General features: G+C 37.1%; 1 protein-coding gene across 4 annotated transcripts in view; it reads left to right on the top strand.

Moving 5' to 3' along the window:
* LOC131435352 (heterogeneous nuclear ribonucleoprotein L) overlaps positions 1-25645 on the top strand; it is a 655533-nt gene that overhangs the window by 596780 nt on the left and 33108 nt on the right. For all 4 annotated transcript variants that reach the window (XM_058603157.1, XM_058603156.1, XM_058603158.1 and 1 more), the window contains 2 exons: positions 11799-11977; positions 13423-13515. In XM_058603157.1, the coding sequence (XP_058459140.1) occupies positions 11799-11977; positions 13423-13515 (272 nt within the window). The remainder of the gene's footprint in view (positions 1-11798; positions 11978-13422; positions 13516-25645) is intronic.

The following is a 25645-nucleotide window of genomic DNA, read 5'->3' as shown; positions in this document are numbered from 1 at the left end:
GACTAATGTTTTACATACTATGCTTTCGAATTGCCAAAAAGTGAGTCTCTTCTAAAGGTTAATTTTAATTCATATATTTTGAATCATTTTTAGTAATCAAATATTGTGGTCTTGAACGAAGACATTAGAACACTGTGTTCTCAAAACAGTTATTTGTTTATTATTCCGGGTATGCTTTCATACTTTTTTGCTTCTATATACAGAATCCAGTCAAACGTCAAAAATATTTCATATTAAAATCTTGCAAATAGTTCTGTCGGTAATAGCAGTAAAGCTTTTTTGTTTTTCCGATAAAACGTTTGAAATATAATTCTATGCATAAATACGTTTTAAGGAAAGGGTTGGGTCCAACAGATGAAAAAAAATCATTTTTGCGATTTTTTTAGAAAAATCGTTAAAAAAATCAATGTTTTGCAGAACACTAAGTATCATTTGAACAACATTTTATAATTTTTTCGTGGAAAAATATCGATAAATAATTCAATAAAGAAGTAGTTTTGAGAACGCTTCTTGAAAATCATGATTTGCGGAGAAACTCTCCGGTGAACGACCAAAATGGTTAAAGCCGAGGTAAAATAAATTATATAAAAAAATGATTTGCGGTGTCCACTGTATCTCAGCGCAGACTAATCAGAAATCAACAAATCAAAGCAGTGTAGTTGTAGTAGATGTATTTCTAGACACGAACGTTTCCTTTTTTTTCCAATTTTTGGAATTTTTGGTGGCTGTTTAAAGTCAAAACTACGATCTTTCACGAAAAAAACCGCGATTTTGTAGCTGTGGACCCAAAGTAACAAACAACAAAAAGGAGAGCGTTGGGGTCTAGCAATTTACATCTAGAAAGTGTCTGCAAAATTAAAAACCGGTTTTATTCCACCTAGTGTTACGATTTTCGTATAAAATGTATTCCGCAAATAACGCATATTACGATCATGATGGATTTTCATGGAAGAAGAGCTACTGTTAAAAGTTTGAATCATTTTGATCATAAAATCATGAATAACTGTCATGATTTTATGAGAGGATAAGATGATTAGTTTTATGATTTTTTAATCATGATAACGATAACAGATTCCTTTCCGTGTGATTTTTGTTACTGCTTGGTGATCGGGAGGTTGAATGTGACACCGTTTCAAACCAATAACGATTGACTTTGGTTGCGCAATCATCACTAGATTTTGTTCTTTAGATGTATTCATTTCGAATCGTCTTATTGATCAATTCATATGACTGTTTATTATTCCTGTCGTTCCGGCAGTCTGCGGTATACTGTGTTGACTGTTTCGGACGACATATGAAAGCGAACTACAGTCATCTTTGAGAAAAGTGACTGTACCTCTTTTGGATGTCTTGTGCACATGTCACATTGTAGTTCCGCAACCATAGGTTGAAAACGGATAAAATTTGGAGCTACAAGATCTTACATTTGAATCTAATTTAGTGAAAATGAAAAAAGGGTTTGTTGCGAAAGCTCGAGGGCGAACATTGATATTAACACTCAATCGCTCGGGTATGGATTTTCATCGAATTTATTTTTTCAAAAAATCATAACTCTTGATACCGTTGATCAATTTCGATGCGTCCAGTGTAAAAAAAAACAGATTTTCTTCTAGCCCATGCTGACTCATACGGAGCCGTAGCGGTCCAAAAACACCGGAGTTATTCCAGATCGCGTTGGGGTATGTCTGTTCTGCCGTTAGAAGTTTTTGATACATAAAATTTTATATAAGTATGGCATTAATAAGGAAATTGTATAAAATGTGAAGGACTTACTAGAGCTTATAAAATGTACTGTCCAATTCTAGTAAATCCGGATTGTGGTCCCATAAAATTGTGCTTGAAATTTGACATGGCATTTCATCTCAGGACTTTTCAAGTTGTTAAAAGACTTTCAAAACTAATTTGGGAACTCCAGTTTAGTTGATCCGCATATTTTCGAGATTTTGATGTAAATTCAAAGTACTTTCCACTTAGAGCTGTTTGATCAACTACTTTTTGCCACCTTTATAACATACTCCTAACGGCAGAATAGACATACCCCAACGCGATCTGGAATAACTCCGGTGTTTTTGGACCGCTGCGGTTCCGTATGATTCAGCATGGACTAGAAGAAAATCTGATTTTTTGAAGAAATAAATTCGTTGAAAATCCCTACCCGAGCGTTTGAGTGTTTACCTTCCAGTACAGATCCCGACAGTCAATCCCATTGTCGTACTTGCAATGTATCCATATCGACTTTTTTCTTTGCTTACTACGATTACGATTTCAAAGCCACCGATAATGCATTTTACGTAACGACTGCTATATTTCGACCTGTAGTGAGTTGACCACACCGTACATTGATCAAGTGGGCAGGACATCATCCACCATCCAGATAGCCTCGCTGCAGTCTAAAGTCGAGTCGAGCTCGGGAAAAAAAAGTCGGACCCGTGTGAGAATATACGACCGCGTTAACTATTTATTCCCGACTGTGGCGAGATAGGGCCCCGACACCAGCAGAAGTCCTGCATAAGCTGTAAACACTAATGGCCCAGGCATTTGCTGTTTTCGTACCGGAAGCAATGCTGTCAGTGGAATTGATGCAGTTGCATAGTAGTGTGTCGTGGGAGAAAGAAGGACATTTTTTCACGATCTATTCATCGCCCCGTTGCTTTGTGTGGAATCAGACGAAGCGGGCTCGCTTGGCTCAATCACACTCGGGTGCAAACACACTCATAGCGATAGTGCATCGAGTTTGTTTGCACGTATCTGGCCATCCATGGTAATGAAGCAGAATTTATTTGCATCATTTGTCCGCCAGCCTCAATGTGCTGCTGGTCTATTGTGTTTGTGTCCACAAAGTCCTTTGGTTTGGCACGGCTGGACCCTTGAATATAGCATTGAAACCACAGCTGGGTTATTTTCAACCCGGCGACGATGGCAGGCACCATCTGTTGGCTATCAACGATGAAAAAGTACAACAGAGGATAACGATTTATAAACCGTTACCACTGCGATGCCGTACTTGACTCGATTCTCTTCTGTTACTTTGAGGAGGTATGAACACTTAGACATGCTGCTTGCACTGTTTTGGAAGTGCATGAAGGGCGCTTTGACCAATTTTACTCGGCTAATGACGTTATTTTCCAAACCAAACAATATTATTAACAACGGTGGTGAATAGAAGAATCGCATAGTCAAGACTGGTGAAGTTTTGTGGCAGCAGACCTCAGTTTGGTAGATGAGAACCTGAAAATGGTATCATTACTCGAATGGATCCTGACTGTAGGTCATGAGAGGATACCGAGAAGCCTTCTATAGGAAAAAAAGATAAATACTATCCACTAGTCTCAGCTGAAATTTCAGGTTGATGTTATGAGCGTAAGGATCCCTTCTTATCGTGATTTGCACACAGTGCCTCTTTGCTCGCTCTGAAACTACCTGAAAGTGTGCTGCACCGTACGGAAGAAAACCCGCCGGTAGAAAGGTAACTACTCAAACCCATCACCCGAAGCGTCTTCAACCGTGCTTAGACAGGGAAGACGCAGAAAATAAACGACCATCTAGGGCGCTTCGTTCGAGTGCGGAACGTTTAAACTTCATCACAAGCGCATTATGCACGGGAACGTTCCTCTTGCACCATCACCGTTTGCACCCTGTTATCTGCCGCCGCTGGTGCACACAAACCGGAAGCAGAAGGATCCGTTCCAATCCTCTCGGAGCTCGGTCTACTCCTGCTCGACACGTGCTTGCCTAGTGCAACGGGAATCGCTTCTAAGATTGTTTGTTAAGTGACATTTAGCTTTGTGTTTGCCAGTGATTGCTGGACGAAATGCAATATTGTGAAGATTGAAGGTGATTGAATTTTGCGAAAATGGGTCACATATATGCATAATAGATTTGAAACATAATCTGCAATTTTGAGAGCAACCATGCAGTTTCCTCAAAGGAAAACTTCGGATCGGTTATAACTAATGTCGATGTTCAAGCGATACAATCAGAATTAGAATATACACTACCGAGTTGATCCCAGATCAGGAACTCACTGATCAGATTAGACCAAAACTAACTTAGTGCTCGAGAGACATTCCGTTCCCGTGTTGAGTTCTTTTTCGAAGCTACATTATTTCTGTTTAATTTATGCAACAACACTCTAGAAAAACGTTTTTCGTTTGATTTGCCGTGGTAGAATATATTTATACTAATAAAGGTTTTCGTCCGTCTCAAAACGGTCGGAAAACATTACTCCATCGATATGTGGTTTCTACTTCCATTTCCATCAGTAAAGTCAGATTCCTTCGGAATAAGTAAGCCACTGAAATATTCAATACTATTTTCCTGGGTTCCATATCTTCTGTTCATACATCTTTTCCGCATCCGGGTGTCGAGAGGACGTGTTCATGGACAAGCAAGGAGTCAGGTCGGGAATATTGCACCGCTGCTGTGAATAGCTGCAACTGGAGGGCAACCGACATGCCGGGTCGAATTATTTGTAGCATACCATTTCTTATTTGCACCAGCTTCCGTTGTGAGTTACAGTAGTTTTGCCGTCATGTTGTCTTCGGGAATGTTAAGAAAATTGATTAGGGACTGGGATGCTTGGTAGTGGCTGCCAGAAGCCATTGCAGTAATCTCGAACATGACGATGGCATCTTGTTAACTGTGAATTCCGGGCCAGGTGTTCAGGTGCCTTAGAGAAGTACCGGTCCTAATTGAAAGTGATATCTTGATTCCAGTTTGGACAGAGTCGGACTCGGATTGTCAGGAGATCACAGTTTGCATGTTTGATAAACTGTTATTGGGTGTTTGTCTTAATCAACAAACATCTAGAATTTGTTCGTTTCATTAGTTGTGCTGTTGGACTTAATCGCACCGTCGCCAGACTTGATGAAATGGACAACAATGAATTATTTAGTCTGATGAAGTACTAGAGTAATTCCTGAAACGGGTAGTAAGCCATCAGACTTCACATACTCTGATCTGGATAATACTTTGTACACATTTGCAGTATGGCAAACCATTAAGTTTTCACGAATAGAGAGACCGATTCCTCTCAAGACTGGTTAATGATAATAGATTGTACACACTGGTAGGATGTCCGGTGATTGATCCCTAAGAGTTACTTAGAAAATGTTATTGGGAATTGATACCGTTCCACATGAAATTAAACATCTCAACAGCACTGTAGCCACCATTGCCACTCGCCACTATCTCCATCGCTCACAGGGAAGGATAAGGAATAAAGGAAATATAGATGCTTCACCTACTGGACGGAAGGACAACTACTTGTCAGCATTTTCCAAAGGTAGCGCGGAGTTGGTTGTTCGGACATGTACAGGTCGACGATATGCCCAATGCAACCCAAGTAGCAATCCGCAACTAGTTCTGATGCGACTAAGTCCAAACTATGTTGCAACAAGAGCACGAATATGTTTTTTATGTTATATTGATCAAAACAAGATGACAGCAATGTTTCTTCATAACATAACTAGTTACGAAATGGTTATTTAGGTTTCAAATCACCACATCTTTTCGTCATATTGAATTAATTATAAATTATAAGCTATCGTTATTTAATCCAAACGTATCTTGATAATAACTATGCTTCTAGCTACTAGTTGAAAATAAGTTTATTTGACTCCAATATTAGCAACCCGTAACTAGTTCTGATACCGCTTAGCCCTACTATGTTGCAACAAGAGCACGAACATGTTTTTTTTATGTTATGCTGGTTAAAACATGGTGACGGCAGTGTTTCTTTAAAACATAAACATTGAACTAGCTATCATTTGTAAGTTATCGTTACTTGATTCCAACATATCTTTAATCACAGCTATGGTTTTAGCCACTAGTTGAAAAAAGGTTGCGAAAACATTATAAATACGTAAGCGTATATGTAAATCGTTACGGTTAATTGATGTAGCAATAACTTAGATATTATAAGTTTATAACATGCAATTTCTGCATTGATTCAGATAGCTATCGGTAGGTTTTCCCAACGTAATAATAACGAAAATGCAACCTAAAAAACTTTTGTTGGCTTCAATATGGCGATCACACTATGGAGTCGCTAGAGGTGTTTGAAACATAAATAAAACCAGGATAGTACATTACTAGTAGAAACTGCGTTTTTTGAGTCACGCAAGTGGCTAGATGTTAGTAACAATAACTCAAATTTCTGGTTGCAAACTAGTCACAAATAAGCTAGCATAACAAAAATTGTTACTTGGGAAACGATGTGATAATAATTTTTGCCATTATATATTCAAATTTCGAATTTGAGTAAATATAATACTACATGGAATGAGAAATCCCGGGTTCCTAACAAAAAAGACGTGAATATTTTGATTGGATTTATTCTACTCAATATTAAACCTAGGTCACTATCTGGTAACTTTCTACCAGAATTGTATAATTCGGCTTAAGATAACATTAAACTGCCTTTCTATACAGGCCCGTACCCTGTATTTCGTTTCGGAACGGGTCCTCAGATGAAAAAAAAATGTAACTGAAGATTGTTTATGTACATCATTTTAGGTGCGCCTTTTATCGGTGTTTTTAACTGATACTTTAATCTTTCTCACTGGAACTATCATTATTAAGTATTTTGATAAAATTTGTAACTGTGGCCGAGAGAAGGTTATTTTATTACATTTCTTCACGTTTACTGGCATGCCATTTCAGTCGCACATGTCTAAGACCTTTCGCGTCCTTTCAAATATCCATTTCTATATTTTGAAAAATGGTCCGGGATAGCTCACTTACTTCGATTCGTGGAGAACGGAAAACATCTAAATTTGTAGGTGATATTAAGCGATGGCCATGCAAACTTACTTTGTCTATACAATGTTCGGTATCAGGTTCCGGAGGTCTAAATTTACTAAATGGAACTCACATTGATTTCTCAGGGAAGACTCAAGATTTGGGTTCAGATAATAGTTTGAAGAGGCCAAATCTGGTGAACAAGGTGGAGGGGAAAGTAATGGGGAATCCTAAACCGTTGATTGTAACCATGGAAACGATGCTCATGTCCTTCATGTAAGGCCCTTTCAATTTCGGTGTTAAATCGCTCTATTAATACACGCTTCTTGCATTGAGATAGTCTTCCAAAAGTATTTTGTGGTAATCCCGGAAAACCGGAACCATGATCTTTCCGGTCCATTAAACCTCCCTTCTAGGCACTCGTGCCGAACATGTACTCGAAGTGCACTTGCGTTCACCTTTTTAGTCCTAAATAAGTATGTGCGGCATCTTACTCATCTGTAGAATCTTGCCCAATTATGGTAAGCTCGCACAAATTATTTTCCCGGTCATCCAGTACAATTTAAAGTCTTCTCATTATTATCGTTTTTTTTGCCCCGGATTTAAGCTCAATTTTACTTAGTTTTGACACTGTTCGCTTTGTATCAAACATAAAACCGACCCTCCGTAGAGGTAGGACTGTATATTAAACTGCGGGACTCCCGAGCATGTCTTAACATGCTAGGTTTGTTTTGTTACATTAGGCTGTTTCTTTGTGTGCTTCACGTGCATCGTCGTCTAATTGACAGAGCAACTTCCTCTGATAGGAGAAGTTAAGGGTTCGAGGTCTCTTCTTTTCGCTAATTTTGTCGCTTTTCATTTTGCTGTTCCATTTTATTCTCGTTAGCTACTTTCAAAAAACTTAAAGAAGTAACATGCTAACACAATTTGAAGACATTAGCTAATTATCAATGGAAAATACTGAAAAAACATCGTTGAAATCATTGAAAAATTGTAAAACAAAACTTTTTTTTTACAGATCAAAAGCAATGAACTCGTTTTGCAATTTATAACTGTCTAGTTAGAACGTTTTTAGCAAAGCTTATTATAATCCACCTAGTAGTGTTATTATGCCTTTCTCTTACCATCGAAATAATCTTATTTGGACATGCTGTGCCGTTTTTTATGATTATTTCGGACACGCATTTGGGTTCGAGTAATTCACAAAAGCATGCTCCAGCGCTTAAAGACTGTCCCAGAAAGTATGGACGCAACCAAAAACCGCTGCTATTTCGCAATGGTTCAGAATCTGTTTACACTCTTCTCTAACCACTTGTGCAGTTGTTTATTCGTTTTCATTAGTTTGTTTCGAAATGCGTGGACCTTTAGCAGAACAACGTCGAAAAATTGTGTACAAATGGTCCACAGAACGCGGACTGTCACTGAGAAGGATAGCAAAAATTGAAGGAGTAAGTGAAAAAGCCGTGCGAAATGCAATCAGGAAGTTCGGTGAGGATAACACCTTTGAGGATAAACCGAAAACGGGTCGAACGAAAAGGCCCTGCTAACCCTCGTTTGGATAAACGTATACTGAAGGCATTCGATCAAAAGAAGGAGCTTTCAGTTCGGGATGTGGCCAAAAAAGTGGGCACTTCGAAGTCAAATGCTCTTTGTGCTAAAGAACGTTTGAATCTTCGAACCTATAAGAAGCAGAAGCAACCAAAACGTAGTCCGAAACAAGAAGCATCGATCAGGCCGAGGGTTCGAAAGCTGTACAATACAATTCTTGCTGGAAATTTGAACTGCATAATCATGGACGACGAAACCTGCGTGAAACTCGATTACAAATCCTTGCCGGGACTACAATATTATACGGTGCGAGAAGGGCAAGTGTTAAACCAGTCCGAGTCATCGATTGAAGTCGAAAAATTTGGTAAGAAAGCTATGGTCTGGCAAGCAATTTGTAGCTGCGGTAAGATTAAGAAACCCTTCATCATCACTGCTTCAATGAACAGTGAAATATACATCAAGGAATGTTACAAAAATGACTTCTACCCATGATTCGAAGCCACAAGGATCCTGTTGTCTTCTGGCTAGATCTTGCTTCTTGCCACTACTCGAAATCAACGGTAGAATGGTATACTACCAAAAATGTCACTTTCGTCCCAAAAGACATGAATCCACCAAATTGCCCACAACTTCGACCAATTGAGGAATTTTGGTCGTTAATGCCGTTAATGGCACATCTTAGGAAACATGTCTCGGCAGCCGAAACCAGTCAACAGTTCGAAAAAGATTGGAAAAAATTGTCAAAACTTGTTGCCAAGAAGTCTGAACGGAATTTAATGAGGAACGTTCGCAAGAAGGTGCGTCAGCTAGTCTACAATGGCTAGGTAGTAAATGTTGAGAATAATATTCTGTTGTTGTAGTCTAATATTATCAGTATATCGAATAAAATTTGAATATATAACACCTAATTATTTTAATTATTTACAGTGAAATCAAAGTGCTTCTATACTTTCTGGGACAATCTTTACTTCATATATCCGGCAACGTTTTTCAAACCAAGTATATCAGCAATAATACATTAGAACTTGATCGTAGACCACTTGCTCAAATGATTATGCGGATAGAAAAAAAAGATTTGTCGTTAACGTCGCTTGTACGATTATATCTCCGAAACTTCAAGTTTAAGTCATATGATCTTCGATCCACGACCCAGATTAAAATTGAAATCGGTTCATCCATATCCGAGCGGTAGTCAATTTTGTTGTTTACGTCACTTTGAGTGACAGTGACAGACATTTAAACTTCGAATCTGTTTAATGAACCAGTAGTAGTTCGGTTGAGATCGGTTTAACCAACAACTAGAAAGTTGAGTGGAGATAATAAAGCGCGTTTTGTTTGTTACGTCACTCATTTCATTATATCACCGTAAGTGACAGCCATTTGATCTTCGAACATTATCCACGGTTCAATAGTATCTCTCAAACAAGTCGTAGCCATCGAAGAAAAAAGAGCGTTTTGTCATTTACGTCACTTATACGATTTTTTCTCCAAAACCAGAAATGACAGCAGTTTGGTCTTTGAACTTGAATCATAATCCAATAGAAGCTCTCGAATGAACCTAACCTTATTGAAATGGGCTCAGCCATCTCCGAGATCAGAGAGAAGTGTCATCATTTTAATCATATTTAATTTAATTTCTAGTATTTAATTCGCTATTTTTCATGAATAAATTCATGGTATGCAAATGCCTGTAGTGCCAAATTAACACAAAAGATTAGTTTTAATAACCAGTTTGAGACAAAATATCGCAATAAATTTTGAGAAACAATAATTTTTTAAATTCATTTTTTCAATTATTTGTCTAATTCTGGAAAAGACATTCAATTTTGTTTTAGCGTATATTTTTCGGAGTATCAAATTAATTTCCTACAATTTCTTCTAAGACGTCATTATTACACGAATAATAGTTTTCGAGTTGCAACCATTTTTGAATCGAATTGAAAAATAAATGGTTTGCCATACTGAAGATGTGTACAAAGATTCATTCAAAGCAAACCCAACTTTTGATCTCGGAGCCTGGGAGAACCCTGTTGTTATATACCATTCGTTTAAGTTTGACGAGATCGGAAAATAGCGGTGTGTGTATGGATGTGTGGGCACAGTTCAATAAAATTTCTCCGTTTAATTTTCTCAGAAATGACTGAGTCGATTTCTATAAGCTGGAGCTTTTTCGAAAAAATTGTAAATCAAATTTGAAGTTCTAATAGCTGCTCGTTCTGGTCCCAGAGATATACTGGTACAAGTGACGTAAACGACAAAATAAATTTTTTTCTACACCGATTTTAACAAATGTAGACCCGTTATTAGCTATAAGTTGTGAAACAAGTTTTTTTAGATCATATGACTGTCGCTTCCGATTAGGGAGATTTTTTCTATCTGCTCAATTTTCAGAAAGTGATTAATTATGTGCAAATTGAATAGTGTCAAAAATCAATGTAAATTCGACCCGATAAATGACTGCTAAAAGTTAAAGCTGGGTATAAATTCACGAAATTAATAATAATATTAATTATTATAATAATGTAAATTCGTTTCTGAAATTTTCCTATCGAAAAAATATGTTTAATGAGACTGTTTGAATGTAGGGTTTGGCGATTGATGACTAAATGTAGTGTCGATTGCTAAATTGGTTTCCAATGCCCGTCTCCGGGAGTTCAAAAATGAACTCACATTAATTTCTTGGAGATGGTTGGACTGAATCTAACATTAACTATGAGATATTATACAGTTTTTGAATTTCCAATATTTGAACAAATTAATTCGATGTATTATCGACTTGATCAATTACGCGGTAAATATATTTTATTCATTAAACGGTAATTAACTGTGGTATTACAACTTGGACAGTTTGCTCTTACATCCCAAACACGCTCCCGAAGCTCTTTAGTGTGTTGGTACTTTTATCGGAAACCATCTCCTCATAAGGATGATGATGGTACAGCATCCGTCAGAAGAAGTCTTGTAAGTGCGACAAACTGGTACTCTTGCGATCCGATAATAAGCTTGAACACGGTGGAAATTTTCACAATTTGCCAGTCTTGTTGCCAACGTTCCACTGCTTATACGAAACATGTCGTATAGAGTTTCGCTTAACGGGTTGACAAAGGACTCTTCTCGTATCTCGTTCGCCTTTGGTGTTGCAGCCGCTATGCTATGTTGCAACGATCGTTAGTTATTTCGCTCGTTAAGCATCCTTGAAATCTCTTAAACATGTCTTGCGGAAAAAGGCTTTCTTCTCTAGTGGCCACGCTTGTATATATTGGAAGAACAATAAGTTCCTAGCAAAATGGATAATCGTATATTTGTTGAATGTGAAAAAGTAGGACTTATTTGGTGTTCGACCAAGATTGTGGTTTGTGTACAAAACTGGAAGATACAGTAAGATTTATAAATAACAATTTGGTACGAGGATATATTTATTTAGTCTTATCAGCAGCTAAATTAGTACTATCAATTTCTGCACGATTCATTCACTAATCCCCAAATGTTCTCTTTCTTCCTTCTTTCAGAGCCAGCTCTCTTGGGAGCCGGTGGAGGCAACGGCTTTGCACCGAACTTTTCGCCACCCGAATTTCACCCGTCGGAAAACTGGAAGCCGACCCCAGCCGGGGCGCATGTTGGACTCATGAAAGATCCACCCCTGACTCGGAATGGCCCAGCCAACTTCATCCAACCAGCACAGCAACAGGTTTGTATCTGTAATTTTGGTTCAGTACTGTCTCGAATCGAAAATTATTGTGCCAGTGTTTCACTATGTCGCATCGTTTCGTAACAGCAGTAAAGTAATTGCCGACCCGCTTTAATCGTACTATAAATAAGGGAGGAGATTCACGACGTTTTCTTTCGTCGCATGAGCTGTTGTTTTCATTGCTATTACACACCGGAAAATGAATGAGGTTTTCCTCTGGGGAAAAAAATAAAATTCCTGAACGTTCGCTGACTTTTCATAGAAATGTTGAACAATGTGCGTCATAACAAACTGGAGATGTTTGGTACATTGCTATTGGTTTGTGACGGAATTATTCGTTCCAGTTTCTTGAGCTCATTCGTTGCGGGTGAACGAAAGCGCCAAAATGTATGCTATCTGTTACGGTTGTTTTCAATTACTGGTGGTCGCAATGTGAAGCGTACTGTGAAGGAATTTTCCAATATGTTTACTCCCCGCCGCTACTGCTGATTTCAGTCATGGCATGTGAAATTTTCATGTTATGGTATTCCGGAATGAGGCCAGCCCAGGTTCATTTTATCATTAGTTTTAATTTTATCATTATTCACCTGTCACAAAAACTTCCCATTAGTTCAACGGACCGTTTATCTTGCTTCTGACAATGACACATTTCTCAGTTCGAACGAAAAAAAAACTTTTCGTTCTACCAATTTCTGAAACATTTCCGGCATTTATTTTTCAAATATTTCGATAACACAATCTAATGGTTCACGTCAAGGATCTAGCACAAAAGATTCAACGAAAATAAGAAACAACTTGAACATGCTTCGAATTGTTTACTTCGATGACTTTCTTCTGTACCGCAGTAAGTCATTCCGTTTCTTGATGTAGTTTTTGTTACTTTTATTCTCACAATGTTGATTTAAATTTAAAAGACTTGGTCGGCTTCTGAGTCGCGCTCCCTTTGCATTGCCAACTGAACATTCCAACTGTTACTTTTGTCCCGGCATGCAATTTTTGTGTGTCTCGTTAGATGAGAGACTCGGTGATTCAATTTCTGAAAGCATGTTCTGAGATATGATTGGGTGAAAACTATTTTTTTTCGTGTAATTCTAAATCCAATCCTAACGCAAGGCTACCAGCCGATCTATGTTCGAACCTCGCACTGTATGATGGGAAAATCGGTATGCCTGAGTTGAATTTTCTCTGTTTTCACCGCATCATTTCTTACAGTGAAAAAGAGAGACGATATTTAATGTGTACTACAATATTAGCTACAGTACGACCGCATTGTCATTCCCCTGCCTCATGACATTATTGTTTAGCAGCTTTTATCTTTTAATTGAATCTACTAGCTGTGGGCAGTTTTTCACTCTTTCGCGACGAAAGAAGAAAAATCTCTGATAAAATCTTTGATCTTACACTGTTTTCTTCCACGTTCACACATTTTTTTCATCTTATTTCAGGGTGCAGTAATGATGGTGTACGGCCTCGATAATAACACAGCCAACACCGATAAGCTGTTCAATCTGTTCTGTTTGTACGGAAACGTCGTCAGGGTAAGTATACAATTGGTCTTGGGGAAATAGTCTGGTAATATTGGGAGAATAAACTTCTTCTGGCCAGTAAGTGTGCCTGATGCACGATGTTAATTTCACTGTTCAAAGATGCCAATCTTTTTATAGGTCAAAAAATCGGCTGCGCTTTTCAATTAATAAAAACACGATCTCAAGATAATTTAGCATTTCATCGTTTCTTTTCTAAGGCATCAAAGAGAATACAAAAGAGACAAAAACAAATATAATATCGTTCGTGCTGTTCATTCAGTGCACATTTCGAGAAGCATGCCTGAGATATGAAAAAGTTTCACTATATAGTACAGCAGTAGAACATCGTTCAAAAATTTCTCGGAACAACATATCTTGTGCAAAAATCTGTTTTATACACCTTCAAGTGCAATACAATCGTTTCAGCGCTTTTTTTTTACCTTTCCGATGCCACGCTTTATCCTTGGTCTCAAAATAGGCTTCAATTGCAGTGATAACTTTCCCATGCGAGTCAAATTTTTTTCCCTGAAGCATCTTTTTGAGATCAACAAAGCACCTGGAGACTACATCAGAAAAATATGGTTGGTGGGGAAACAGGTTGATTCCCAATTCGTTATTATTTGGCCTGTATTTACTGTAATCATTTACTTGTGCATCGTCTTAGTGCAAAATGTTTATTTTCTTCTTCATAAGCGGCCACTTTTTTCGATTTCGTTCTTCAAATGCATCAATATCTCACTGTAATAGTCATTATTCGTGGTTCTTCTCTTTGCAAGATAATCGATGTAAATTACCTTGAGCAAAAAAAACTGATGCTTTGACTTTTCCCGCTACCAGTTGCGTTTACGGACAGCTTTCTCCGGCTTCACGCCACTCAGTTGACTACCGATTTGACTCCGGAGTAAAATGATGGATCCATGTTTCGTCTACTGTTACATACCGACAAAATAAATCCTGTTTATTGCGACTAAGCAGTGCTAAACATCTGTTGATGAGCTGTTGCTTTTGTTCAATTGTGAGCGAACCCATTTGGAAAAGATTTTAGCGTAAAAACACTTCCATTTGATATGCACAGTAATCTCACTTTGATTTCTCGGTCGTTTTTCAAGATTTTCAAAATTAGCCTAATATTTTTCGGGTTGACCTGAGCGTTCCGCATCACTTGTATCAGTACGACATTGCTTAAAATCTGAATACCATCTTCGTTGCTTTGACGTGAATACGTCTTACTTCACTATGAACTACTTTTAATTTTTTTCATTTCTATGCGATTTAATTTCTTATCATTTTTCATATATAGATTTTCAATACCGAATTTTGATCCCCCGATGCAGATTTACCGATTTTTCTCCTGAAAAATATAGATTTAAATGTGCAACCATGCCCGCTATACGCAATTGATCTAAGCACGCTGAGTGCTGCGTTTGCAAAGACGGTGGTGTTTTCTTCTTCCGTACCAGCACATACCGATGTATACCAGTTTTGCATCGTCATTTTGTATGACGGTATGAAAGTTTTGACACTCACCACCTCATATAATTGCTTCACCATATAAAGGCGAAAGTCGGATCTGGATGGAATTGCACAGTATCTATTAAGACAATGAGAGCTTTAATTTGAATCAAGATTTGTTAAAAATCGGTTTAACTGGTGCTGAGAAATCGCAAATTGCAAATTCGAAGCTGGTTTCGCTATCACTTGTGAGATAATATTCATGAAAATCGCAATGAAACACCGTCAGAATGTTGCATTTCTGCTCGAAAGTGCAAAACCAGAGCAATCCACGCTATCAGTGTTTTTCAATGAAAAAATGACATTGTTTTAATGACCGTCGTTTTAAGCGGCGATTTGAGATTTCAATCGTTCATCGGATCGAAATTTTTTCTAAGCGTGTGACAATCGATTGAACATTCTATGAGATGTTTAAGTAAGTTCCACTTTAGAGTTTTTCGCCATTATTTACGGTACTTCCGGAGCCGGTATTCAGCAACCAGCATAACCCACAAAGATTCGTATGGCCATAAATTAATATGACGAATAAATTGCAATAGATTTGACTCCAACTGTCATCTTCTAAATTGGATTGAAATTTAAAAAACACGTCACCCTGTAATTTGAAGTGGAATTCAGAATTTGATAAAATTTATTATTTTTATATGGGATCATAAATCCTTTAATTTTAATTTTTATTTTTGAAATTCGATTTGGCCTGTTTTGAGAAAACGATTGAGCTGTAAGAAACGATTCAATGCTGGAACCGGAATTCGAAAATCGGTGTAGCCGAAGTCAGTTAAATTCACCTGAGGAGCTTTATTGTTTACATTTGATTCAAAATGTTCGAAAATCAGTGTTGACGTCTTTGAGAAATTGTAGTGCGAATTGAATTTTTGGGTACCTTCCGAATCGAAAACTGAATATCGTTAAAACTTAAATAAGTTTACTTGGTTATCGACTATCCGAATCTGCAAATCCGATAAACCCGATTAATGTATGTAGAGTGCACAGTTTTAAACTAATCACCATGTATCCCTCTAAGCCTGAAGTTGGATCTGACTAAAAAGCAATATGTTTTATAGGATATTAAGACCTTTCATTTCAATCTTAGCTGGTTTTAAATCGGTTCAACCATCTACGAGAAAAATGAGTTACCTAATTTTAATTTCGTTTGACATATCATCCTATAGTTCCGGAACCAGAAGTCGGATCCAAACATAATTCAGGAACTTTTTTTGAGAGCATATGACTTTTCATATGAATCTGAGTTTGTAGAAAACGGTTGAGCCATCTCCGAGAAAATTGAGTGAAATTATTTGTCACACACGCATTTGCTGATCTCGACGAACCGATTCGAATGGTGTATGGGTGTTATGTTCTTCCAGCATTTATTACTGTAAGTAGTTTAAGTCAAAATAATTATGGAATTACTTTTAACTTGAAAAGGCTGCTATCATCTAGTTTACATGCCATACTCGAACAATTATGTTGCCAAAAACGAACCGTGCTAAAATCGGTTCGAAACAAAATGCCATGAAAAAGGTTACTGTACACTGTCTTAGTGGTACTTAAAAACAATTGTATGTAACAGTATAAAAAATCGTGTTCCACGTTGTTTCCAAGCATTGCTTTATCATGCAGCGCTCAAAACTTCTACTACTGGAATAAGGCGAAAAGTCACTTACACAAAAATATCGATATCTCCGTTAAAAATGGACGGAATTCAACAATCTATGGCTTGTTGGATAGCTATTATCGTTCGAAATCTAAGTCTAAAAACATATTTTGTTTTCAAGGTTAATTGTGACAGATATTGTCAAAAAGCTTAAAATTGTGACATAAAACTTTAAATAATTCAAAAGTAAACATCCGATCTCAAAACCATTCAACGGCGTTCTGGGTGACGGGGAAACCTTTCATTGGCGACTAGTTTGATTAAAATCGGTCCAGCCATCTCTGAGATCTCGACCTCTTAGTTGACAACACACATACAGACACACACACACACACGGACATTTGCTCAGTTCGGTGAGCTGAATTGATTGGTATATGACATTGGAAATTTTTTCTAAAGTTTAAGCGAATTTATACCTATTATATATATATATATATATATATATATATATATATATATATATATATATATATATATATATATATATATATATATATATATATATATATATATATATATATATATATATAAGGTAAAACGGTATAAATTATCCAAGATACCGAATCGGAAGAGATACATTCAGTATCGAATATCTTTACCGGACCAAAGATAAAAAAGAAAATATTTCGTCTCGTGTAGAAATTTGTTTTTATTTATTTTTTCGGAATAACCATTTCGTTAATTTTTTTTCACGTAATCCTTCGTTAACGCACTAGTTACAGCAATTAGGAATCACACATGCAATTTTAGAATTAATCGTTTCGTGAGTTTTGGGATATCGTAAAGCAAAGTCTTGGCATTACATTCCTTTTGTGGAATTTGTTGGCCTTTCTGTTTCAACAGACTTCGCAGCCGACTCACTGCGTACAGGATCATTTCATGGCTGGTACTACGATCCTACTGTCACTAAAAATCCTTCCAGGTCGGAACTCGAACATACGACAACTAGCTTGTAAGACTACCGTCCTATGCATTGAACCGCCAACCAGGGATATCGTGCTCACCGCAAATGACTAAAAAACGTTTTGCGGCAGGGGCCCTATAATTTGCAATCTTCCACTAATAACAATACAATTTTTTCCACAAACATAATAGGACACGTACTTCTCGATGCTTTTGAATTCATTTGAATAAAATCATTTTCATACTTCCTAGAGAAATCAAACGATACGAGCTTGTTTTCTCGCGCCGTAGGGTATATAGCTTCTTAATTCATTCACTTAACAAGAATTTCTTATCTATTCCGTTATGTAATTGGTCTAATGCATCACCATGGAGGCATTCAAAATTCAAGCGAAAGAGTTGAAAAATAAATATTTGCTCTCATAATCCTGCCCGCTTTGAAAATTCTTCAATTGTTCAGAACATATTTACTATTGTCATCAACTCCGACTCAGTACGCTCGTAAATATTCTGCTCGAAATATCTCCATGATAGGTGACGGGACGAGAATGCTCTGTCATAAATAATTTTGTTGGATACATCCAAGTAAAACTTTTGTACCAAGGGAAAAATGAGATTGATGGTAATTTTTTTCGATGAACTAGAAAAGTTCCGAATCAACTCAAATTGAGAGCTCGGACAGAGGTATGTTTGGAGTGAACTGCAATAATCAACAGAATGGCTGCTTTATGAATCCTCTAACCTTCACACATGAATTGGAATTTGTGCTGTCTCACGTCATTTTTCAATAAGCCTCATACTGCGAAGTTTGATTAGTTTCAGATCGTTTATAATATAACGAATTTGTCCAAGTTTTCTTCTCGGGCATTGCTCTGCACATTTCAACATACAAAAAATCTGGGCTTGGATGGAATTTTCGCTTTGGTTCTCAAGGGCTTGGGTCCAATGGAAGATTGATAGTACCTATTATCCTTTTTCGGACAGGATTAACCTAATGACAGTGTGGTATCCAACAGCTAAAAAACTTAGTCGAAAATTTATCCACAGTGTTACTGCTTCTATTTCGCAAACGGCTAGATTTACACATCTATCAGCGTAACGCACGTGAATATCTTTCAGACTGCAATGAACCGTTATTTGATTTGATTTGATTGTCAGAGAGTGACTTTAGATACCTTTCTGCATTGCATTAAGCATGATTTTTCAATTGAAGGTTGTTTATTCCGGCGACATCGTGCGAATATTGAGTTTTTCTATTGTGAAAAAAAAAACATGATAACATAAATTTAAGATTTAACGATAGCTCTCCCGGCAGCTGACTGTCCGGAGTTCCACTCCCCTCGAAATTTTAATTATTTCGTGAATTATATTTTCAGCAGAAAGTACATATTAAAGTAAAACTCTTTAGCATAGTCGTCTCCCATATAGTTGAAAAAATACAACCAAGCTACGAGCCCCAACATGGATGGATTCTTAGTGCCAGTAGGATCCTAACACTAGCCATGCAATCGTTCTGTACGCTATGAATCGGCTGCGAAGTCGGTTGAAACAGACATGATGCTGCATTTCTCGATAGTCAGACATAAATAGTTTTTAGAACACCAATCAACGTACGTGCCAATCCAGCAGGTATTTGTTAAGTTTGAAATTGATAAGACTCCTAGTCGTTGCAATTTTGTTAGAAGACGGATCTGCTCGAGTACTGCTTTAAGATCTATATTCGTTGCATCGACTTTCCATGCATACTCTGCACACACTTTGAAGTGAACTACATAGGATTCAGTTTAAATCTTTTTTATAATTCTCTTCTTGACAGTTCGTCTCTTTCGAATGATTCTTATCGTTCTTTTTCTACCTGTGCAGATCACTTCATAAGTTGGTGGTGATCGAATTATTTTTCCAGCATCACAAGACTCGATTCTAATAGTTAGTAGGAACATTGCCACAAAATATCGTGCAAGACTGTCTAGCAAAATTTGCTAATATAAAAGGTAAAAATTCACATCGGCATGTAATGATGACCGAGCTGGTAGTTCAATGCATAGGGCACTGATCTTACAAGCCAGTTGTCGTATGATCGAGCCCTGACCGGGAAGAATTCTTAATGTCAGTAGGAACCCAGCACCAACCATGCAATGGTACTGTACGTTATGAATCGGCTGCGAAGTCTGTTTCAACAGAAGGTCAAATTCCACGAAAAGAACGTAATACCAAGGCTTTGTTATGTAATAATTCTGTTGTGCTGTGAAATACTCAAAATAAAATTATTTCTAACTTTGAGACGAGAAACAAATTTTACACACCATCAGCAGTTGTCCGATTTTCATATGCCTCAATACGTATAAAGATTTATATTGTCGTTGCTTCCCTTTTCTTCCCTTATCTTACTTTACTCTTCACTCCGAATAAAAAAAATCGAACCTCTCAAGTGCGCTGCTTGGGATGTTGACTGCTCACCGCAACACTGCCCGGCAGGGACTCAGCCGAGGACAAGAATCCGTCTGTAATTATTCTGCTGTTGTGACATTCTTTAGTATCATTCAACGGAACGTCGCAATTAGTTGCTTCTGAGTACGCGCCATTATACTGACGAGCGTTCGCAGTTAGGTACTAGTCGAGAAAGCGTGATGGTTTGCCACTGAAGCAGATCCGTGGGTTCTTCATTACCGTGACAGGCGAAGAAAAAACAACCATATCCGTTGGCTGCTGTTCATTAAACTGTCCCCAAGCGCGGAAAAGGACAGCATTGTTCGGCATGAAACATCGCAGTGTGTAAAACATTGGGACATTCTCAAAAGTCTAGATGATTAATTTGCAATACAATGTAATTCATTTTAACAGTAATTTTATATATATATATATATATATATATATATATATATATATATATATATATATATATATATATAACATCATTACTTCACCTTGAAACAATCAGTGAAAACAATACATAGGTGTGTTCAATGGTACAATGAATAATATTTTTTATATAATTCCAAACATTATCTAGTTTCATCACAGCTACAAAAATCTCAATGACTGCTTTTTTCCATGCATTCGAGTCATTTTCTTTTGATTCAGTAGTTGAAATTGTGGTTAGGGTTTAAATGATGAAAACAAACATCAGTTTTGCGATTTTTTCTAGAACTATCGTATAATCGTTTTGAATAATACAAAGCATCATTCGAACAACATTCTGTAATGTATTCAGGGAAAAATATTGAGAAATTAATCGGCGAAGAGTTATTTTTGAGAACGCTTCTTAAAAATCATGATTTGCTGTGTCCACTGTATCTCAGCGCAGACTAATCAGAAATCAACAAATCAAAGTAGCGTAGATAGAGTAGATGTTTTTCTAGACCCCAACGTTTCTGTTCGATTTATTTATATTTTATGAATTTTTGGTGGTTGTTTAAAGCCAAAGCTTCGATTTTTCACAAAAAATCCGTCATTTTGCAGCTGTAAAACCTCCCCAAAGTAACAAACAACGATAATGAAAACGTTGGGGTATGGTATTTTACATGTAGAAAGTGTGAGCAAAATTTGAAAAAAAATGGTGCTGTAGTTTTTGAATGGCGATGGACACGGACTTTCAAAACCTGCTTTCGAGAAAAATGCGTTTGAAGATTTTGGTCTATAAAATCAATGGTAACAATTAATTACTCCAGTGAGCCCATAGGGTCTAAAATTTTCAAAAAATCATATTGTTTCTTTTATAATTTATTATAATGAAACATTTCAAGAATGTTTGCCAAGTTTTTAGGTCAATCGAAGCAGAAATCTTGGGCCTGTGCGCCGAGCTCTTACTACTTCGCAGTATTAGATAAGCAAAGATAAAGACCCATAACTTGCTAAGTTTTGTTCCGATAGTATTGAAAATTTCACAGAACATTCACGAAATGTTTTACTATAAGAAAATACAAATAAAAAAAGGTTTTTCAACCCTACCCGCCTCTTAAAGGAAAAATAGCTTCAAAACCTTTTTTTTCGAATACCTTTCTTTATGTTTTGGACACTAGTATTTTTATTAATGTTAATCTATTTCACCCCGGCTTCAACCATCAATGGTCATTCACGAGGGTGTAAAAGTGGTATTTTTACATTTCATTTAACAAAAGCAATTTTTCAATGTTTTTGCCTTTCTCTTATAGAACTGTGAAAAACGACTTTTGAACCGAGGCCCGGAGGGCAGAGTGTCATATACCATTCGACTCAGTTTGTCGAGTACGCAAAATGTTTATGTGTGTGTATGTGCGTATGTGTGTATGTGTGTATGTAACGTTTTTTTTGCACTAACTTTTCTCGGAGATGACTGAACCGATTTTCACAAGCTTAGATACAAATGAAAGGTCTTGTTGTCCCATACAAAATTCCTGAATATTATTTTGATACGACCTCCGGTTCCAGAGTTATGGGGTAAAATGTGCAAAAAAAAATATGTGTTCTAACTTTTCTCATAGATGGCGCGACCGACTTAGGTTCAAATGAAAGGTCCTGTTGTCCCATATGTAATTCCTGAATTTCATCCGAATCCGTCTTCCGAATTCGGTAATATAGGGTAAAGTGTGTTAAAAAGTTTATACCATCACTGAAAAGGGCGAAAAACCGTAAAAAAAATTCTAAATCGATCTCAAATCTTCTGCAATTGATAGTTTTCATTAGTAGAAAGTCAAACAAACCGATTGCGGTTATTCTTTTAAGAATTGAAGAAAATTATTTTGAAGAATACCACCGTGTTATATATGATAGTATAATTGATATGAGAAAGCCATCATTACACCACTAGGTAGATTAAAACAGGTTTTTTTGTTTCCATCGGTCGATTCGGTTTTGCGACTGTTATGACGAACGCTTCTACGGAACCGCGGAATTTTGGACACTATGATGGCTCACGTGAGGGACCACTCTGTTCCACTATTCCTTAATTTCTATCACATTTCGAGTCATCTTTCTGCTCTTCTTCAATGGCTGTTTGACAATTGCTCATTATTTCTCAATTGGGTGGAATTGTGGTCGATTTTTTTAGATTTCCTTTTCGCAGAAATCAACCCCGTTTTTTCTATATCACTTCTCCGTTGTAGTGACAGCTTTCCAAATCACAGGTCCACTGTGAGCTTTAATGTATGGAAGAATACGCTTTTTGAGCACCTCTGCTTGTTAATTTTAGAATCCATAGTCTTTTTTATACGCAACTGCAAATACCTTGCCAGATCATAAAACAAAACAGAATTTAAACATGCTAGGGATTCAGCTTCGATCAATGGTTTCATCGTCCATAAGAATGCCTTCTTCGAAAACAGTTTCTTGGCGATATTGACATGTGGACAGCTACTTGTCGTAGATGACCAGTGATTTAAATGGAAGCTTCGTGTTTTCACTGAACATCATATAAGAATATATTGACTTTTCTAAGCGCTTGCGTAACAAACGCACACCATTCAGCATACCGGGGCCGAAATTATTCTACACTTTCTTTCTGATTGATGTAGATATTTTACGTACTGTAACATGATGCTTTGAATAAACTACTCGCCAGCGGCAGAAAGCAAATCGTACGCCAACAACATACACACTGGTATCTTATACTTTAGGTTTTCATGCTCCATGCTCACTATTATTCAGTTAATGTAAATACACTTGCTTTAAATCGAAGTGCATGGGCTCCTTAATCGAAGTTTCTAAGTAAAAAAACGCTATTTTTTTGAATTATTTAAAAATTATTAGATGCGTCGAATGTGTCAAGCCATTATCAACGCTGAAGGGGATTGGATTTGTGATTGACGTATTTGCATGTAGATTTTTGATCTAATAAAACAATATTCAAAAATATTTTCGTGTTGAGTCTTTTCATTTTTTCACAACAGTGACCACACTCTTATGTAACAGACTGTAGTTCTGATTATTCTCGAACCATGAAAACTGTCAAAAATATGTACAATCAACATTTTGAACACCTATCCTCAATTTTATTACAATTTTATTACAAATTCGTAGAATAAACCGCGTAACTTCGGAAAGCCGCGTAAACAACCGCATAAAAAATCGAATTAAAAAATGCCTAAAAAAAGACCTCAGGCTTTTTGGTTATTTCTGAATGTATAGACAACGTTTTCGAGCTATAAATTTCCAAATTTATTGAGCGGTTATTAGAACTATTTAAATTCATTGAAGTTCACGTATATAAAACATATATTGTGTACCAAAAATGTTACTTCTAAGATAACGAATATTTCCTCGAAATTGGAAACTCCAGATCAAAGCTGGAATGCACGAAAATGGAATGACAAAATGGTTTAAATGGGAGCACACAGCCACTCTATAAATCGAATATAGGATACACTATCGAAATGGGTTCTTTGTTAGGTGCTCCTGTTTGTCCTAAAGCGTTCGACTACAACAACAAAATTATTCGTCTATGTTTCCGAACCGGTTGGTATAAAATATTATGATCGGTTTCGTATCACCATCGTCATCATCATCATCAGCATCATCCTACTCATCATCATCTTTCCCCAAGCGATATTTGATTTCTTCGATAGGACTTCGTAAGAAAACGAGTGCGTCCTCCCAACGGGGTTTGTTTGGTGTCCATTGCAATAAAGTGTTTAGTTTTATGTACCTGTCTGCTGACGTCTTGCTCCTTTTCCTTTTGATGATGGGTGGACAGACGAGTGATCTACTCTCTAGTCGATGTGGGTGAAGATGGAGCATTTGATGTTCTGGTGACGATAACGCTATTGTCCGGTGGCAAATCCTTTGCGTTACGTCTTGCTGTGGGGTGATTACTGATGAAGCAAAGATCCGGTCACTCTTTTGTTCGGTTACAGTCGTCGGTGTGATAAAAGGGACTCGGGTTTTGGAATGAGTGCGAGTAGTATAAATGTCACAGTTCAAAAGGTCGAGCGAAACTCTTAGATCCGGGATATCTGCTTCGATCCCAGCAGATGGAGCCGACTGTCGTGATACGGTCGGTTTGTTTCTGCCACAGGCGATAATGTAATACGCAGTGTTTATTACAGTATATAATGATGTGAATCGATGTTCATTACATTTGACATATAACCTATCGATTTGTTGCGTCAACGATAGTCTGTTAATGGTGTCTTTATTGGACGCAACATTGTGCTGGAATCTAGTTTTCCACTCATTGTTTTTATCAATAAATAAATAAATAATTTTCTAAGTAAGTAATATACCTATAGTTTGGTTGTGTGCAACAATAATAAAAACGAATTCTAATAAAAAACATAAAAGGTCGCAATAACCGTATTTTAATACTTTGAAACTTGTTTTGGATTGTTGGTTATTTATTACAAACAAGCAGATTTTCTGTTTGTTTTTTATTCAGCAATGTATTTAATAAGGCACAAGAGATCTTAGATGCCTAGAGCATTTCGATTTGTTTTTCTCACAGCCGACAAATATAGATTGTAACAAAATTCAACAAACATGAATGTTGCATAAGCTGTCCTTTATCATTAATTTTTGGACACGGCTCAAGTTCTTAGAGGCGAAAGAGTGCGGATTTATCACATGTGCATGTTAATAAAATCAATATATTTTTACTCGATCTCTGTGTGACAAAATCAAAAATCAAATCTGATTTCATTGTAGCAAGTTTACCTTCTTGGACTGATATATGAGGAGTACTGGGTACACTAGTTGCTGGTACTGAAAAGTTGTCCTTGTATTTGGTTGAAGACGACTTCTTGTGCAGTTTCAGAGCTGGGTTTACCGTAGCAAACAGGCAGCAGATTCTCGTAAGTTACCCGTAGTTTGCTAGGACATCTCGTATTTTGACAAAAAGTCACGTACGAAGGAATAGCGTTCTGTAATCACATACATAACACACGCTCTCCATTGCTAATACCAGGGGAAAAGTCTCCACATTTCCCTTTCGACAGGAAGAATCTCTCTGTACAGAGTTTTTTTGAATGTAACTACCAGTGACCTGTGAGAGAAGATGATGTACATACACTTCTACTGCCGGTCAGAGTCATTTTTACTGAGAGTTATACCGCCGAAAGCCGACCGGTTTGTTGTTCCAAAATCGTATATCTGAAACGATGG

This window comes from Malaya genurostris, chromosome 3 (genome assembly GCF_030247185.1).
Source record: "Malaya genurostris strain Urasoe2022 chromosome 3, Malgen_1.1, whole genome shotgun sequence".
Taxonomy (NCBI): Eukaryota; Metazoa; Arthropoda; class Insecta; order Diptera; family Culicidae; genus Malaya; species Malaya genurostris.
This window is presented reverse-complemented; position numbering and strand designations above follow the sequence as displayed.